General features: G+C 51.4%; 1 protein-coding gene across 4 annotated transcripts in view; it reads right to left on the bottom strand.

Moving 5' to 3' along the window:
• The window catches only part of LOC311601634 (uncharacterized protein), a 29,042-nt gene extending 20,239 nt beyond the window's left edge, over positions 1–8,803 (bottom strand). For 2 of the 4 annotated variants that reach the window (XM_084789207.1, XM_084789210.1), the window contains exons 1-3: positions 8,194–8,324; positions 3,148–3,636; positions 1,725–1,851 (exon numbers count right to left, since the gene is read on the bottom strand). In XM_084789207.1, coding sequence (XP_084645333.1) covers positions 1,725–1,851; positions 3,148–3,552 — 532 coding nt within the window. In that variant the 5' untranslated portion in view covers positions 3,553–3,636; positions 8,194–8,324. Of the gene's footprint in view, positions 1–1,724; positions 1,852–3,147; positions 3,637–8,137; positions 8,325–8,764 lie in introns of those variants that run through there. The other 2 variants (XM_084789209.1, XM_084789208.1) reach the window with 2 other exon arrangements.
• Positions 8,804–18,677: the final 9,874 nt, after the last annotated feature.

Below are 18,677 nucleotides of genomic sequence, written 5' to 3'. Positions count from 1 at the left end.
CTGGAACCAAATATTCAAACCCATGAGCCTGTGGGGACCATTCTTAGTTAACCACCACACAAAGGGTGATGGAAAGGCAGAAAAAGCAAAACTGGCAAAATTATAACCAAAATGAAACCTTGAGCAGCATGTTAGTAAACATTCCTTATAGCTTTGCAAACCTCCAGAAGGGTCGGGAAGAAACAACCAGAAAGACGAGACCAAGGCCGGAGAGATAGCCCAGATGTTCAGAGCACTGGCTGCTCAGTCATGAGGCCTCAGACCCAGACCTGGCACATACACTGGGAAGACTATTGACACCTCCAGCTCCAAGGGGTTCAATGCCCTTTTTAGCCTCTATGAGCACCCTCACAAACACAGACACGGACAAACACACATAAGTTTTTAAAAAATGTTATCTCTTCATAAAAAAGAAAAGATAGGACCAACAGCCTCACAGAGGGCTATTTCAACCTGGAAATAAGGGATAAAGGAAAGAATGGAAAATGCTAAACCTTGGATAGGAACGTGAGTATATGCCATCACACCATGAAAAACTGACTAGCTGGGCTTGTTAAATATCACCAGCCTCGTCTTACTGTTTATTGTTTCATATGCAAATCAAGAAGTAGTAAGTTTCTGCTGGGCATAGTTGTGCAGGCCTTTAATCCCAGCACTCGGGAGGCAGAGGCAGGTAGATCGCTGTGAGTTCGAGGCCACCCTGGTCTTCAAAGTGAGTTCAGGACAGCCAAGGCTACACAGAGACACTCTGTCTCGAAAAAAACAAAACAAAACAAAACAAGAATCAGTAAATTTCTTATGACACTGTCAGCATTTTTTGTATCTACTAAGAGTGTATTTCAGATATATACTGGCCTAATATCTACATAAAAGTTATTTAGATAAGTTTATGTCACTAACATTCTATTAAAACAGACAAAATATTTTAAAGGATTTTGTATAGGATAGAAAAATAAGACCATTTTTCTAACTTAGAGGCAAGTCAACTCAATTGACACAACTATGGAGATTTTTAAAGCTCTCCTGAAATAATTTGGTACATTTCTTAAGTTTAACAAATTGGTTGTTTGTTATCTATTGCATTTTTTCCAATAAAGACTTTGTATTTACTTGAAGTATTCTTTGGCTTATATAGAGAACATTTATTTTAAAGGTAATGCCAATAAACCCTATTAATTATAAAAGTGGCACCTCTTGGGTTTTCTTCATCTATTCCAAATTTAAATTTACCTTGAGCCTTTCCAAAATTCATACACACGCACACGCGCGCGCGCGTGCGGACACCCACCCCCCCACACACACACACATGATGCTTGTGTCTTTGAGTTAATATAATTAAAATAAAAATTTACAAACTCAGCCCAGACTACATAATAGTAGAAGGCTCTTTCCTTTTGAAAAGACTTATTTTATTGTTATTTGCTGTCATTTCTGGGAGTGCCGGTGGTGTGTGGTGTGTGGTGGTGGTCATGTGTGTGTGTGAGTGTGTGTGTGTGTGTGTGTGTGTGTGTGTGTGTGTGTGTTGTGTGTCTATGGTGTGGTGTGTCTATGGTGGTATGTGTGTGAGGTGTGTTGTATCTAGAAAGGAAGAAGTCCCCAAATCAATAGTTAAGAAGCAATCTAGATCCATTATAGCCCAACGGGGGTTTCCTCACAGCCTGTGGTTTTCATCAGGACAGGCCACGTTACACAGCTTGGATACAAAAGGGACAAGGTATCTTTACCTAGAGAGGTGGCTGTCTTGTAGATGTCCAGCATTACATCACTGTAGAGTGTCTTCTCAGAAGTGTTCATCATAGACCACTCCTCCTCAGAAAAAAGCACGTCTATATCTTCAAATGTCCCCAAGTCCTGAAGAAGAGATTGGACGACGTGAGCCTAGTACTACTGCTGTACTGCCTGGGAATCACATGGTGGGCCGCATGCTGAAGAAATGATCACTATAGAAGGTAGGTGGAGAAAGTGGGATGCCAGGAAGTGGCCAGGCAGATCAGGAAATAACCTGGGAAACATTCAGTTCCCTATCCTCATCGTGAAAGTCTCGTTGCCCTGGGGAGCATTAAGGTCAAATGGAACCCAGAGCACCTCGTAGGGACTATGGGTATTAGCAGCATAAAAAGAGCAGACAAGATAAGAGGATAAAATGAAATAACAACAAAAAGCGATCTGGTTCCCCTCCCACCCCCAGGCCCCTCTGTCCAGCAGCTTCTGTGTCTACTCACGCAGCCACAGCTCGCGACACTCCCAACACTGGGCCCACTGCTCTCTTGACTATAAACCCTCATAACGGGAATTTCTCTTTTCCTTTTGCGTAAAAGATTAGAAAGCACTAGACTTAAAAATCTTTTTTTGTTCCTGTCATCCTAGTTTTTCAATCTCCCTATAACTAAGGCAAGATTCTGTAGGGAAAGGGAATTAAACAAAGGAAAAAATAACCAACGGCCCCCCAGAAGAAACTCTGCCCTATATTCTTAGGTTGGATCCTGAAGAGAGCTGGTGTGGCTCCTGTCACCTGAGGTGTCTTTTGATTCTCCCACTCACCAGCAGCACCAAGAGCATGCTGCTAGGAGACGCAAGTGGCTTTCTTTTTTATTATTACTAAACATTTTTTACATATACATTTATACTATTACACATATATACAACAGACTACCTACAGCAGCAAGAAGAACCACGACACAATCAGGGGATTATATAAATATTACATTCTTAGTGTTTAGACCGTTTGTGTCTGGCAGCCTTGAAGAAAACATCTTTCCTATCTTGGAGAGTCTACAACTCTGAACGTAAATCACTATCGTATCTCATATCTCTATCGACTTAAAACATCTATCTCGACCTAAAGAGATCTTAACCTCTGTACAACTAAGTGCTGTGACATGTTTTTAGATACCCCCCCCTTAACATCCCTTTCTTGCCTTTTATTTCTCCATTTCTAAGATCTCAGGCCTTGTACTCCTACATCTGCTCCCTTTAAGGCCATGAGAGACTCTACTAGGGACTCTCAACCTTATAGAGTGACTGTCAACACGTGGTTTTGGTTCCTGCCTAGTCAGTCATCCTAAAGGAATGAGAGCTGTCAGCTAAAACCTATCTACCTCTACCCTAAGCCATTGATTGTGCATTGCAAAGAATCTTTCTTCTCACCTCACTGGGCACTTCATCAGGCTGTGCCTGCAAGCAGGTGACCAGAGCTGCCGCCTGTGTGACATCCTGGGGATGATGCTTCTGCACCCAGTTCTTCATGGCCTGGGGCAGACTATTCAGGAACTGCTCTAGCACCAGAACTTCCAAGATCTGCTCTTTTGAATTGGTCTCTGGCATCAGCCACTGGCGGCATAACTCCCGAAGCTGGCTGGCAGCCTCCAGTGGCTTAGATGGTGGCTTGTAACGGAAGTTGCGGAAGTGCTGCTGAGCACTTGCGGAGGGAAGACATTTGGTCTGTGAGCTGTCATCCCTGCTCTGGGTTGGGATCTCTTGAAGAGATTCATTACTTTCCTGCACGCTCCGCATGTGAGCGCGGAAGACCTCATCTTCCTTCTCCTCACTCATCACCACCAGTCCCCTTGAGACCACCTTTCACAGCCGAGGCGTGTCAGGTTTGATACCAAGCCAATAAATGAGCAACTTTTCTTCCTAAGGGGGGGGGCAGGGGGACACAGAGAGTGAGAGAAAAGAATGTTACATGACACACATTCACTTGGCATTTTATTACCAAAGAAAAATTAACAGAAACATTCCTTCCTCTCCTCTAAATTCAACTGTAAAGTACTATGGTAGTGTATTACCTCTGAAGCTATATTTCTCTCCTTTGTTTTTCCACGTTGGATTATAGCATAGCTCAGTAAAGAAAAATACCAAACAATGCACTTATTTCTCGCCTCCCCTCCCACCCACAACCGCCCTCTCCCCCCCCCCCCCGCCATTGAAGAGTTTAGGAAAAGATGGCACCCAATGGCTGACAGAAACCCTGACACTATTGAATACTTTATTTGTGCACCTCTGTCTAATTTCACAAATAGGGCACATTCCTGTTTTGTTTACATATAACAAGCAATCCTAGTATTTCAGCTGCACTCAGCGGAAAAACCCACTTTACCTTAAATTCCTTACAGTAAGTGAATTTTTTGCCTCACAGCCCCTTTAACATTTTCCATATCTCGTGTATTAACGGTTACAGAGAGCCTGACATATCAGTAGAGGTCAGAGATATCCTTAGGGGAATTGTAATGTTCATCACGGTGAACGTCGCCCCCCTCTCCCCAACACACTGGAAGCAGAACATTGCTATTTGGGGATGCACACCTCTGAGTTGTGTATACAGGGCCCTGTGCAACGTTACTCCTGTGTATTCAAGTGTGTGCTTAACCGGGAAAACGTACAGCCACCCTTTGCTTACAAGATGTTCAAATGTCAGGTTATTTTAACAACAGGGACGGTGATGAATAATGAATGTTCTCATACATAGGAAGTGTCTGGAGAGGGGTGAGTAACCTTGTCCAGACCTCACACTTCCTCTGAATATGACTGTGTATTCTCCAGGCAAAGGATGGCCTTGATGACCTGATGTTCCCAGAGGCAGGCAATTCAGCAGAAGCAGCACCAAAACTCCTGGAACGGAGCAAGCACGCACACACGGTTCGTGACATATGGTGACATATCCAAACACGGGAGACACCGTGGTACTTCTCAGCTTTTCGTTTCAGCAGAAGCCACTGTATCTTTAAGGCTAGACGGCCCGCTCTCTAATACAATGACTATGAACTAGTGGAAACTGGCAAGCTTTGTGTGTGCAGTGGTGGACCTTACCACCTGAGTCCATTCCACCAATTTGTCACACTTTCTACACCCACAAACACTTTGCATGCAAGCAGCTTGGGACTGCACTCTAGCCAGCATTCTGACTTGAATAGGCACTTAGCTAGGAGGTGGCTTTCGGAGCCTAGCAATTGCTGGTGGCGGCCGCATTTGTAGAACACAGAAGAGGAGCTAGGTGGTAGTGGCACACACCTTTAGTGCCAGCACTTGGACGGCAGAGGCAGGTGCATCTCTGAGTTTGAGGCCAGCCTAGTCTACAGAGAGAGAAGAGAGAAGAGAGAAGAGAGAAGAAGAGAGAAGAGAGAAGAGGAGAGAAGAGAGAAGAGAGAAGAGAGAAGAGAGAAGAAGAGAGAGAAGAGAAGAGAGAAGAGAGAGAAGAGAGAAGAGAGAGAAGAGAGAGAAGAGAGAAGAGAGAGAAGAGAGAGAAGAGAGCGGAGAGCGGGAGAGCGGAGAGCGGAGAGCGGAGAGCGGAGAGCGGAGAGCGGAGAGAGGAGAGAGGAGAGAGGAGAGAGGAGAGAGAAGAGAGAAGAGAGAAGAAGAGAGAAGAGAGAAGAGAGAAGAGAGAGAAGAGAGAAGAAGAGAGAGAAGAGAGAAGAGAGAGAAGAGAGCAGAGAGAGAAGAGAGCAGAGAGCAGAGAGCAGAGAGCGGAGAGAGGAGAGCGGAGAGAGGAGAGAGGAGAGAGGAGAGAGGAGAGAGGAGAGAGGAGAGAGAAGAAAGAAGAGACAAGAGAGAGACAGAGACAGAGAGATATTCTGGATAGCCAGGGCTACACAGTAAGCCTTGTCTCAGAAAAGCAAAGAAGAAAAGGGGAAGAAGGAGGAAAAAGGAAAAGAAGCTCTCCTTCATTGTCCTACTTCTGACTCCTGTCCCTGACTGGCTAACAGCCAGAAACTTCGACAGTAATAATCAATCCATGGGTGAAAGAACTGCAGTCCCTCTTTCGGAAAACATCACAGATGACGTCATTAAACTTGGCTTATGAAGCCCAGGCACGGTGGCACCCGGCACCTGGGATGCAGAAGCAGACAGATCTCTGTGAGTTTGAGGCTAACCTGGTCTATACAGTGAGTTCCAGGACAGCCAGAGCTACATAGGTGAGACCCTGCTTTAAAGAAGGAAACGAAACCTCAAGGGAACTGTTGAGATGGCTCAGCTGTTAGGAGCGATTCACTGGTCTCACAGAGAAGCCTAGTTCAGGTCCCAATACCTTGCAGCCTGCCTAGCTGTGGTTCTTCACCTGACACTTTAACAGGGGTCACCTAAGACCATCTAGAAAACACAGGCATTTACATCCCAACTCACAGCAGTACCAAACTGCAGGTACGACGTAGGAACAACAACAACAAAACCACTTTATCGTTAGAAGTCACCACAACATGAGAAACTGTAGTAAAGGGTGGCAGTGTGAGGAAGGCTGAGAAGCACTGCTGCGGCACTGGAGATCCAAGAATCTAACCACCTCTCTGGCCTCTGCTGGCAACCCCTACACACACACACCAACACACACACACACACACCACGTGCGTGGAAAACTTTAAATCTTTTAAAAACGTCTTATGAGGGACTGTCAAGAAGGCTCAGGGGTGAGGAAGCTTGCCACCACAGCCCTTATGACTGCAGTTAGATCCCTGGAAATCACATGGCCAACGAGAACACTGCTGAACAGGTAACTCAAGGGCTAAGAGCATTTACTACTGTTTCACAGGACCTAGGCTCGAGTCCTACATTCACACGACACCTGAGTCACAACTGTCTAAAATTCCAGTTCCAAGGGATCTGGCATCTCTTCCAGCCTCTACTGAACCAGACAAGTGATAAACATACACACGTGGCAGGTAAAACACGAATACATGCAAACAAAAACAAAGAAGTAGGGCCGGGTGTGGTGGTGCACGACTTGGGAGGCAGAGGCAGACAGACCTCTGTGAGTTCGAGGCCAGCCTGGTCTACAAAGCGAGTCCAGGACAGCCAAGGTTGTTACATGGAGAAACCCTGTCTTGAAAAACCAAAAAACAAACAAACAAACAAAAAACCAAACCAAAACAAGCCAAAAACGAAACAAACAAACAGAAACAAAACCCCAAAGAAATCTTTTTTTTTTTTTAAGTCAGAAAGGAGGGAGGGGGGACAAACAGAAAACCCCAGGCAACTGCCTTCCCAAACCGGTTTGACCTCTGCATCAGTGGGAGCAGACGCACTGAGCCAGCCAGCGCAAGGTGGCAGTAGCACTTAATGGCAGGAGTGGATGCACGGCCACAGGAGGGAGCTGGCGAGCACGGAATTCACTTCCTGGTTATTTGTTTGTTTGTTTTAAAATGGCGAACTGATGCTGTCTGGAGAGATGGCGCGGCCGTTATCCGAGCGAAATTGACTTCCACTTCAAACAACTACGTGGGCGGCTTACAACTCCTTCTAACTCAAACTCCTGAGGGATTCAACACCTCTCATCTCCCTGTACTCAACGTGAACATACCCGCACAGAATTAAAAATTAGCTAAATATTTTTAAATGGTCCTACGAGCCGTGCTGTAGGGCTAGTCCCCCGATGCTGCCAGTGTAAGGTTAATGCTGATCAATGTTTTATAAGTAGTAGATATTTGTCTGTACTTCTATTTTCTATCTGGAATCCTTCCTTCGAACTCGTCCTCGGCAAGGACCAAATGAAGCACCGTTAGCCCACTTTTAAACTCTGAAAGCCACCTTCTTGCTACAGGACCACACAAGTCAGAACTTGGCTAGAACTTAAGTCTCACACCCTTTTCTACCACCAAAACCGCACAAAGCACCTAAAAAAAAAAAAGTTGTCTTCAAAGACAAAAATTATGTGGATAAGTAAAAGGAGCAAGCCAGCATGGAGGCGCATGCCCGTAATCCCAGCACTCGGGAGGCAGAGGCAGGTGGATCGCTGTGATTTCGAGGCCAGCCTGATCTACAAAGCGAGTCCAGGACAGCCAGGAGTACACAGAGAAACCCCGTATCGAAAAACCAACCAGCTAAACGAACAAAAAAAAAAAAAAAAAAAAAAAAAAAAAAAAAAAAAAAAGCAAACCTACCACAAACCAAATACCCCCCAACACACACACACACACTCAAAAAAAAAAAAAAAAAAAAAAAAAAAACAAGAAAAGAGTGACAAAGAAGGAAAAAGAGCAATGAACCCCTCCTTGCCCTAATGTTTGAATTTAGTTGCAGATTCAGACGTTGCGAAGCCGTCCCCCAAAACTCCCACTACAGGAGCGTTTCGGCAATTGCGTTCCCAGCGCCCAAACTCGCGGCGACCCCACAGAAAAATATGGCATCCCCTTCGACTCCCACTCACCACCAGCTAACGGCTGCTCCAAATGGCGCCCAAACGGAATCTAATGGCGAACTCACCTCGTCACCTCGTCAGCTCGTCAGCTCGTCGAGGCACTACCGGCTTTACCCAGGTCGCTCTCAAGCCGCGAAGGACCTCCCGCCAACCCCAGGCCCCGCCTGCAAAACGTGTCTCTCGGGGTGTGTGGGTGGGGCAAGGGGTGGGGAGTAGACTGTGTTTCCGGTTTCCTTTCATGAGGCCACATCCTGTGATCTCACTTTTGCGTTCCGCTGTTTCCGGAAGTATCCGATTCGCGCGCTCGGCTTTTTGTTGTTGTTTTATGTATGGAAATGTGTATGCATGTGTATATGCATGTTTGTGTGTACATTACATGCGTGCAGTACCTGTGGAGGCCAGAGAGGGCGCGGAGGCTGGAGTTGGTGGCAGCGAGAGCCACAAGGTTAGATGCTGGGAATCGCACCCAGGTCCTCTGTAAAAGCAACGGTCGGTTTAAACTGCTAAAGCCGTCTTTCTAGCTGCTGGCTCCAGTTTAGCGGTTAATTCAAGAATTGATGCTATGGAGTCTGGAGACCTGCTGCAAGCCATAAGAACTCTGAAACTTGTTGGTGGTTTAGGGGCTATGTAGCTTACCGATTCCGGGTTCGGAGATATCCCATCTCCAGTCTTGAATTGATGCCCGTCCACATGGTTTCTGCTGGGAAGCCGTGTCTGCCAAGAAGCCAAAGAAGAATATGGCGCATGAGATTCCAACCGTCTCAGGACGGCTACATACTATGTGTTCTTCTTGAGTCCCAGCCAGTGCGTTGTAACTGTGCTCGTTATACTACTTAGCTGTAGCTTCATTTAGTAAGGTAGTTTAGTCCTGGTCAGATCTCACCATAGATAACAAACATTTGTTTTTAACTTTTAAAATTGTCTGGCAGTCCTTTCTAACCATTCATTTATTCTTTTTTTTTCATTTATTCTTATATAAATGTATTCTTATGTAAATGTTTCATTATTGTCTTATAAAAAAAATTGTGGGGGTGGAGAGATGACTCAGAGGTTAAGAGCACAGGCTGGCTGCTCTTGCAGAGGACCCAGGTTCGATCTCAGTACCCACACAGTGGTTCACGGCTGCCTGCAACTCCTGCTCCAGGGTACCTGATGCCCACTTCTGACCTCCGCAGGGACCAGGTACACACATTGCAAACTGATATACGTTCAGGCAAAACCATTCATATAATCAAAATAAATAAAAGTAAAAAAAATTTTTTTAATTGCAATGTAAAACCGGGCATGGAGGCACACGCCTTTAACCCCAGCACTCAGGAGGCAGAGACAGGCAGATTGTTGTGAGTTTGAGGCCAGCCTGGTCTACAAAGCCAGCGCTACACAGAGAGATGCTGTATCGAAAAACAAAAAAATAAAAAATAAATAAAAATAAAATTTGCAATGTATAACTAGCTTCCACAGGGTTATGTACATTAGCAGGGATAGATTTTAAAATACGGACTTAAAGGCAGGGTGTGGTGGCACATGCCTTTCATCCCACCACTCAGGAAGGAGAGGCAGGCAAATTGCTGAGTTTGAGGCCAGCCTGGTCTATAAAGCTAGTCCAGGACAGCCAAGGCTACACAGAGAAAGCCTGTTTTGAAAAACCAATATGCACCCGGGCCTGGTGGCGCCCACCTTTAATCCCAGCATTCGGGAGGCAGAGGCAGGCAGATCCCTGTGAGTGCGAGGACAGCCTGGTCTACAAAGCAAGTCTAGGACAGCCAGGGCTACAGAGAGAAACCCTGTCTTGAAAAACAAACAAACAAAAAAGAAAGAAAGAAAAACCAGTATGTATATATTGGCAGGTATAGGCTCCAATTTTCTTAGCAATTATATTACAGACTTATTAACTGAGAGTAACTCACTTATAACTAACCCAGCTACCCTAAACAATAGGAAAAGACGATAGAAGAATACAACAAAACAAAAACAAACAAACAAACAACAACAACAAAAACCCGAACCATAAGAATATCAGTTCCAAGGAACGATTCTCCTGGCGTAATCAGCAGAATTTCTTCTTCTGGAAACTAGGGCAAAGAGAATCTGGAACCTCAGCCAGAGTCCAGAGCCGCAAAGCCTTCCATTCAGTGGTTCTCTCTAGGAGCATCTCAAAGTCTAGCAATGAACAGCCAAACTGCCCCCAGTTTCCAAAGGCCCTGCCTTTTGATTTTGGCTCATTTTTATACCTCCTCTCAGAATTTGTTCAAGGACGTTTTTCAGCTGGTTAACAACCAATCTCCCCAAAACGGTGGTTCGACTTCCAAGGGTATAAACATCACCTGTTCTCTCACAAGTCTTTTTCTCATCCCCCACGTGTGATCTAAACAAAAAACATATTTATCTCTCGTTGAGAGCCCAGAGGGCATAGGCCTGAGGGCAGAGTGGAGAGGCAGAGGGACAGGCAGAGGCAGAGGCCAGAGGCAGAGGCAGAGACAAAGGGACAGGAAGAGGCAGAGACTGAGGCCCGAGGCCAGAGGCCTGAGGACACAGACCTGAGAGCATTGGCCTGATAGTGAGGCTGAAGGGCAGATTGCAGACCCCAGAGGGCAGAGGTATGAAGGCAGAGGTCAAGGCCAGAGGGCAGGGAACTCAGGAAGGACAGAGGGCAGAGGCTTGAGGCCTCAGGGCAGAGGCCTGAGAGCAGAGGCAGAGGCAGAGGCTTGATGATAAAGGCAGAGGCCTGAGGTAAGGGACCTGAGGACAGAGTGCAGAGGCCTGAGAGCATAGGACTGAGGCCTGAGGGCAGGGGCCTGAGGGCAAAGGCCTGAGGACACAGGACTGAGATCTGGGTCCAGAGGCCTAAGAGCAGAGGCCTGAGGGCAGGGGCCTGAGAAGAGAGGCCTAAGTCTTGAGGGGAGAGGCCTGACAAGGCAGAGGATACAGAGGTAGAGGTAGGAGCAGGGGCAGAGGCAGAGGCAGAGGCAGAGGCAGAGGCAGAGGAGGTGGCAGAAGCAGAGGCAATCAGGACACAGGGACAAATGGGAGGGCAGAGACGGAGGGCAGCGGCCAGAGGCCAGTGCAAAGGGTTGATTCTGAGAGCAGAGTCCTTAGGCCTGAAGGCAGAGGCCTGAGGCCTAAAGGCAAATGTCTGAGGGCAAGAGCAGAGGAAGAAGCTAAAGCAGAGGCAGAGGCAGAGTCCTGAGTGCAGAGGCTGGAGTGCTGGGGCCTGAGATCTGGGGGCGTGGGCTTGAGAGGAGAGGCTGGAGGCCTGATGGTAGAATCCTGAGGGCACAGGCTTCAGAGGAGAGGCCTGAAGCAGAGGACAGGGACAGAGGGCAGCGGCCAGAGGCCAGAGGGCAGTACAAAGGGGTCAATTCTGAGGGCAGAGACACAAGCAGAGTTCAGAGGCAGAGATCCATGAAGAGGGTCAATTCTGAGGGAAGTGACGGAGGGCAGAGACCAGAGAGCAGAGGGCAGAGGCAAACACAGAGGCAGAAGTCTAAGGTTAGAGCCCAGCCTGAGGGCAGAGCCCTTAGGGCAGAGGGCAGAAATCTGAGAGCAGACACCTGAGGGCAGAGCAGAGGGAGAGGCAGAGGCCTGAGGACACAGGCCTGAGGTCTGAGGGACTATGTCTGAGGACTGAGTGTAGAGAGCTGAGAGCATAAGCCTGAGGCCTGAGAGTAGAGACCAGAGGGCACTGACCTGAGGCCTGAGGCCTGAGGCCAGAGGCCAGAGGACACTGACCTGAGGCCTGAGGCCAGAGGCCTGGGTACAGAGGCCTGAGATCTGGAGGCAGTGCCTTGAGAGCAGAGGCCTGAGGCCTGAGATCAGAGGCCTTAGAGCAGTGGCCTAAGGCTTGAAGGGAGAGGCATGGCGGCAGAGGCAGAGGCAGAGGTAGACATCAGTGCTCAGGGCCAAATCCAAGGGCAGAGACAGAGGGCAGTGGCCTGAGGCCAGAAAGCAAAGGCTGGAGGACAGTTCAAAGGGTTGATTCTGAGAGTCGAGGCCTTAGGCCTGAGTGCAGAGGCCTGAGGCCTAAAGGCAAAGGCCTGAGGGCAAGAACAGATGCAGAAGCAAAAGCAGAGGCAGAGGCCTGAGGTTGGAGGCAGAGGGAGAGACTTGAGGGCAGAGACAGAGACATAGGCAAAGGCAGAGAGGGCAGGGGCAGAGTCATGAGGACAGAGGCCTGAGGTCTGGAGGCCTCAGCTTGAGAGCAGAGGCTTGAGGCCTAAGGGCAGAAGCCTGAGGCTTGGGGGCTGAGGCCTGAGGGGAGAGACAGAGGAAGCGTCAGAGACTAAGGCCTGAGACCAGAAGTCTGAGAGCTTTGGCCTGATGGCACAGGTAGGAGGGCAGAGTGCGCAGGCCTGAGGGCAGATGGCAGATGCCTTAGGGCAGAATCCTTAGTCCTTAGGGTGGAGGCCTGAGGGAACAAGCGGAGGCCCGTGAGGAGAGAACAGTGGACTGAGGGGAAATGGCAGAGGTCTGAGGACATAGGCCTGATGCCAGAGGGGACATGCTTAATCCCGGTGCCTTAATCCTCTAACAATCTCACTAGTCCACCAGAACCGTAGACGAACCCGCAGCACCCATTTCCAATCTGCGCGTTTCCTACCTCCCTGAGGCGCTGGTCAGCTTCCCTGGGCGATCCTTCAGGGAAGGATCCCTTCTTTCCCCGATATCGGTGAGATCTCCACTTGTGGCGCCCATGCTACCGCGGTGCAGAGTCAAGGGCGAGGGACTACGGATTTAACACACACACACCAAAACAGCGGGTCCTTCGTGTTAAGAGAGCAGCAGCAGCAGGGGCAGCAGCTTTTATTCAGTGTTCAAAGAGCCTTCTTATAGGCAGCAAAACAGGCATGCCACTCGCAGGTGAAATCCCTCAAGAGTTGATTGCGCACAGGAGGAAAAGTCCCGAGGAGGGGAGGGGTGCGTTCTCAGAGCAGTAAACATGACTAGCTAACCAACATAAACACAGACACGGAAGCTGCTAGAAACAGGACATGAAACAGCAAGACAGGCAGGCAGCCCAGTCGGGCCTGGTTCCTACAGGCAGAAGCCTGAGAGCAGAGAGAGGCCTGAGGGTAGATGCCTGAGGCCTGAGAGCAGAGGCCTGTGAGCAGAGCCTTAAGGCTTGAGGGGGAGAGGCCTGACGGCAGAGGCAGAGGCAGAGGCAGAGGCAGAGGCAGAGGCAGAGGCAGAGGCAGAGGCAGAGGCAGAATCAGTGTACAGGGACAAATCTGAGCGCAGAGACAGAGGTCAGCATCCTGAGGCCAGAGGGAAAAGGCCAGAGGCCAGTTCAAAGGATCGATTCTGAGGGCAGACACAGAGGACAGAGGCCTAAACCCAGAGGACAGAGGGCAGAGGGCAGAGGGCAGAGGGCAGAGGGTAGAGGGTAGAGTGCAGAGGCAGAGGCCTGAAACCAGAGTCCAGAGGACTGACAGCATTGGCCTGATGGCACAGGCTGGAGGGAGGACTATGGAGGGCCTGAGGACAGAGGCCTGAGGGCAGAGGGCAGAAACTAGAGTTTAAAGGCAAGAAGACAGTGGGCATAGGCGCAGAGGCAGAAGCACGGCAAGATGCAGATGTTAGCGGGCAGTGGCAGAGGGGAGAGGCCTGACGGAAGAGGCCTTAGAGCAGAATCCTGATGTCTATGTGCAGAGGCCTTCTGGCAGTGCCCTGAGGGCATAGGAATGATGGCATAGGCCTGCGGCCTGGGGGGGGGGGAGAGTCCTGAGGGCAGAGGCTTGAGGGTAGATTGAAGAGGCCTGAGGGCAGAGATCTGAGAGGAGAGGCCATAGAGCAGAGGCAGAGGCACAGTCTGAGGCCTGAGGCCTGAGGACAGAGATCTGAGAGCATTGGCCTGATGGTGAGGCTGAAGAGCAGATTGCAGAGGCCTGAGGGCAGAGGGCAGGGCACTAAGGACAGAGGGCATAGCCTGAGAGCAGAGGCCTGAGGGCACAGGACTTAGAGGAGAGGCCTAAGGGTAGACGCCTGAGGCCTGAGAGAAGAAGCCTGAAAGCAGAGGCCTAAGGCTTGAGGGGAGAGGCCTGACAACAGAGGCAGAGGCAGAGGCAGAGGCAGAGGCAGAGGTAGACATCAGTGCACAAGGCCAAATCCCAGGGCATGGACAGAGGGCAGCGGCCTGAGGCCAGAGGGCAAAGGCCAGAGGCCAGTGCAAAGGGCAGATGCTGAGGGCAGAGACAGAGGATAGAGGCCTAGAGACAGAGGGCAGAGGGTAGAGGCAAAGGTCTGAGACCAGAGGCCAGAGACTAGAGGCCTGACACCACTGGCCTGATGTCACAGGCCAGGAGGCAGACTGCAGAGGCCTTGGGACAGAGGCCTGAGAGCAGATGGCAGAGGCATAGGGCAGAATCCTGAGGCCTGAGGGCAGAGGGCATGGGTAGGGACAGGGGGAGAGAGAGCAGTGGCCTGAGGCCTGAGGGAAGAAGCTTTAGGCCTTAGTGCAGAGGCCTGAGGCCTGAGGACAGTGACCTGAGGAATCAGGGCAGAGGCCAGAAGCCCAAGGCCCGAGAACAGAGACCTGAAAGCATTGTCCTGAGGGCAAAGGCCTAAGGCCTTATGGAAGAGGCCTGATGGTAGAGGCCTGACTCCTAAGGGAAGAAGAGGCCTGAGGCCTGAGGGCATATGCTTGAAGGTACTGATGTGAAGAATGAGGGCAGAGGCCGGACACCCAAGGGCAGAGGCAAAGGCCAGAGTGTCTAGGCCTGAGGTCATAGGCCAGAAGGCATTGGCCTGAGGGCAGAGGGCAAGAGGCCTGAGGCCTGACGAAGAGGCTTGAGGCCTGAGGGAAGAGGCCTGAGGCCTGAAGGAAGAGGCCTGGGGTCAGAGGACATTGGCCTTGAGGACAGAGGCCTGAGACCTGGGGGTAGCAGCCTGAGAGCAGAGGCTTGAGGTATGAAGGCAGAGCCTGAGAGCAGAGAGAGGCCTGAGAGGAGAGGCCTGAGTTTTGGGGACAGAGGCCTGAGGGTAGTAGATTCCTGAGGCCTGAGAGTAGAGGCATGAGAGCAGAGGCCCAAGTCTTGAGGGGAGAGGCCTGACAGCAGAGGCAGAGGAAGAGTCTGAGACTGAGGCCTGAGGACTGAGGCCTGATGGAAGAGGGCAAGGACAGAGGGCAGAGGCCTGAGGGTAGAGGGAGAGACGGAGGTGTGAGGTTAGAGGCAGAGGCCTGAGAACAGAGGACTGAGGCCTGAGTGCAGAGGGAGAGATTTCTGGGCACAGGCCTGAGGGAAGATGCCTGAGGCCTGATGAAAGAGGCCTGAGACCAGGGGGCAGCAGCCTGAGAACAGAGGCTTGACGCCTGAAGGCAGAAGCCTGAGGGCAGAGAGAGTCCTGAGAGGAGAGGCCTGAGGCTTGAGGCCAGAGGGCTGAGGGTAGATGCCTCAGGTGTGAGAGCAGAGGCCTAAGGCTTGAGGGGAGAGGCCTAACAGCAGTGCAAAGGCAGAGGCAGTGGGAAATGCAGATTCCTGAGGGCATAGGCCTAAGGCTTGAGGGGTGAGGCCTGACAGCAGAGGCAGAGGCAGAGTTAGAGGCAGAATCAGTGCACAGGGACAAATCTGAGGGCAAAGACAGAGGCCAGCATCCAGAGGACAGAGGACAGAGGACAGAGGCAGAGTCATAGGCCAGAGGCAGTGGCAGAGGCCTGATAGCAGAGGCCCGAGGCCTGAGGACAGAGGCCTGAGACCACATTGGCCTGATGGCACAGGCTGGAGGGCAGACTGCAGAGGCCTGAGGGCAAATGGCAGAGGCATAGGGCAGAATCCTGAGGCCTGGGAGCAGAGGCCTCAGGGCAGAGGCAAGTACAGGGTCAGAGAGGCCAGTAGCCTGAGGGCTGAGGCCTGAGGCCTGAGGGCAGAGGCTTGAGGACAGAGGGCAGAGACTGGAGGGCAGAGGTAGAGGTCAAGCCAGAGGCCTGAGGGAAGAGGCAGAGACAGAGGCAAAGGCACAGGGAGGGCAGGGGCACAGTCCAGAGGGCAGAGTCCTGAGGACAGAGGCCTGGATCTGTGGTCCGGGGCCTGAGAGCAGAGACTTGAGGCCTGAGGGCAGAAGCCTGATGGTACAGGACTCAGAGGAGAGGTCGTAGGCTTGGGGGCAGACCTGAAGGGAGAGGCTGAAGAAGAGGCAGAGACTGAGGACTGAGTCCAGAGGTCGGAAACTAGAGGTTTGAGAGCATTGGCCTAATGGCAGAGGCTAAAGTCCAGGCTTCAGAGGCCTGAGGACAGAAGGCAAAGCCAGAGGGCAGAGGACTAAGGAGAGAGGGCATAGCCTGAAGGCTGAGGCCTGAGAGCAGAGGCTCGAGGTCTGAGGGCAGAGGCCTGAGGGTAAGACGGAGATATAGAGGTTTGAGGATAGTGGCAGAGGCCTGAGGACAGAGGCCTGAAGCTGAGGGAAGAGGCCTGAGGCCTGAGTGCAGAGGGCTGAGAGCATGGGCCTGAGGCCTGATGGCAGGGGCCTGAAGGCACAAGTTAGATGCCTAAGGATAGAGGGCAGAGACCTGAGGAGAGAGGGCAGAGGCTTCAGCCCTTAGGTCAGAGGCATTAGGCAGAGGGAGTGTCAGAAGCCCGAGGATAGTGGCAGAGGCCTGAGGACAGAGGCCTGAGGCCTGAGTGCAGAGGGATGAGAGCATAGGCCTGAGGCCTGAGGGTAAGGGCTTGAGGACAGTGACCTGAATTCTGAGGCCTGAGGCCAGAGGCCTAAGATCTGGGAGCAGCATGCTGAAGCAGAGGCCTGAGGCCTGAGAGCAGAAGCCTAAGGCTTAAGGGGAGTGCATGAGAAAAGAGGCAGAGGCAGAGGCAGAGGCAGACATCAGTGCACAGGGCCAAATCCCAGGGCAGAGAGTTGGGGGGAGGGCAGTGGCCTAAGGCCTAAAGGCTAAGGCCTGAGGCAAGAGCAGATGGAGAAGCAGAAGCTGAGGCAGAGGATTGAGGGAGAGGTCTGAGGGCAGAGACAGAGCAGTCACAGAGGTAGACATCAGTGCACAGGGCCAATCCCTGGGCAGAGAAAGAGGGCAGCGGCCTGAATCCACAGGGCAAACCCAGAGGACAGTGCAAAGGGTTGATTCTGAGATCAGAGACCATAGGCCTGAGTGCAGAGGCCTGAAGCCTAAAGGGTAAGGCCTAAGGCAAGAGTAGAAGAAGAAGCAGAAACAGAAGCAAAGGCTACTGCTGAGGGCAGAGATCGAGGCAAAGGCAGAGGGAAAGGCAGAATTCTAAAGGCAGAGTCACAATCTTGAGGAAAGAGTCCTGAGGAGAGAGGCCTGGATCTATGGTCAAGGGCCTGAAGGCAGAGAACTCAGAGGAGAGGTCTTAGGCTTGGAGGCAGACCTGAGAATAGATGCGGAGGAAGAGTCAGAGACTGTGACCTGAGGGCAGAGGCCTGAGGACAGAGGCATGAGAGCATTGGCCTGATGGCAGAGGCTGTAGGGCAGACTGCAGAGGCCTGAGGGCAGAGGGAGAGACAGAGGTCTGAGGATAGAGGTAGAGGCCTGAGGACAGTGGCCTGATGCCTGAGGGAGGAGGCCTGAGGCCTGAGTGTAGAGGGCTGAGAGCATAGTCCCGAGGCCTGAGGGCAGGGGCCTGAAGGCAATTACCCAATGCCTGAGGGCATAATCTAGAGGCCAAAGGGCAGAGTCCTCAGGGCAGAGGCCTAAAGGCAGAGAGAGTGGCAGAAGCCTGAGGATAGTGGCAGAGGCCTGAGGATAGTGTCCTGAGTCCTGAGGGCAGAGGCCAGAGGCCAGAGGGCAGAGGGCAGAGCCTGAGGGCAGAGCCCTGAGGGTAGTAGCTTCAGGCCTGAGGGAAGGAGCCTGAGGGCAATGGGAGAGGCCAAGACATGAGGATAGCAGCAGTGGCCTGAAGACTGGGACCTGAAGCTGAGGGAAGAGGCCGGGTGCCGGAGTGCAGAGGGCTGAGAGCATAAGCCTGAGGCCTGAGGCCTGAGGATAGAGGCCTGAGGGCAATGACCTGAGGCCTGAGGCCAGAGGCAAGAGGCCTGAGATCTGGGGGTAACACAATGAGAGCAGAGGGTTGAGGCCTGTGGGCCCAAGCCTGAGGTGTGTGAGCAGAGGCCTAAGGCTTGAGGGGAGAGTCCTGACAGCAGAGGGAGAGGCAGAGGCAGAAGCAGAGGTCTGAGGGCAGAGAAAAAGGCAGAGGCAGACATCAGTGCACAAGGACAAATCTGAGGCCAGAGGACAAAGCCAGAGGCTAGTGCAAAGGGCTGACTCAGAGGTTAATGACAGAGGACAGAGGCCTGAAGCCAGAGGACAGAGGACAGTGTGTAGAGGGAAGAAGGCAAAGGGCAGGGGACAGATTAAAAGCCGGGGGTGGGGTGGGGGGGTGAGGTTATGCAAAGGAAGAGGCAGAAGCAAAGACAGTTCTTATGCAGAGGGCAGAGGCAGAGGCAGAGGCCAGATGCAGAGTCATAGGTAGCAGCCTCAGACCACAGGCTGGGCAAGCAGGAGAGGCATAGGGCAGAATCCTGAGGCCTAAGGGCAATGGGCAGAGGCTGGGGCAGGGTCAGAGAAGCCAGTAGCCTGAGGGCAGTGGCC

Source organism: Acomys minous (assembly GCF_964271855.1).
Source record: "Acomys minous genome assembly, chromosome: 7".
In the NCBI taxonomy this organism is placed as follows: domain Eukaryota; kingdom Metazoa; phylum Chordata; class Mammalia; order Rodentia; family Muridae; genus Acomys; species Acomys minous.
Note: the sequence above shows the minus strand (reverse complement) of the source record. Positions and strands in the feature narration are given on the sequence as shown.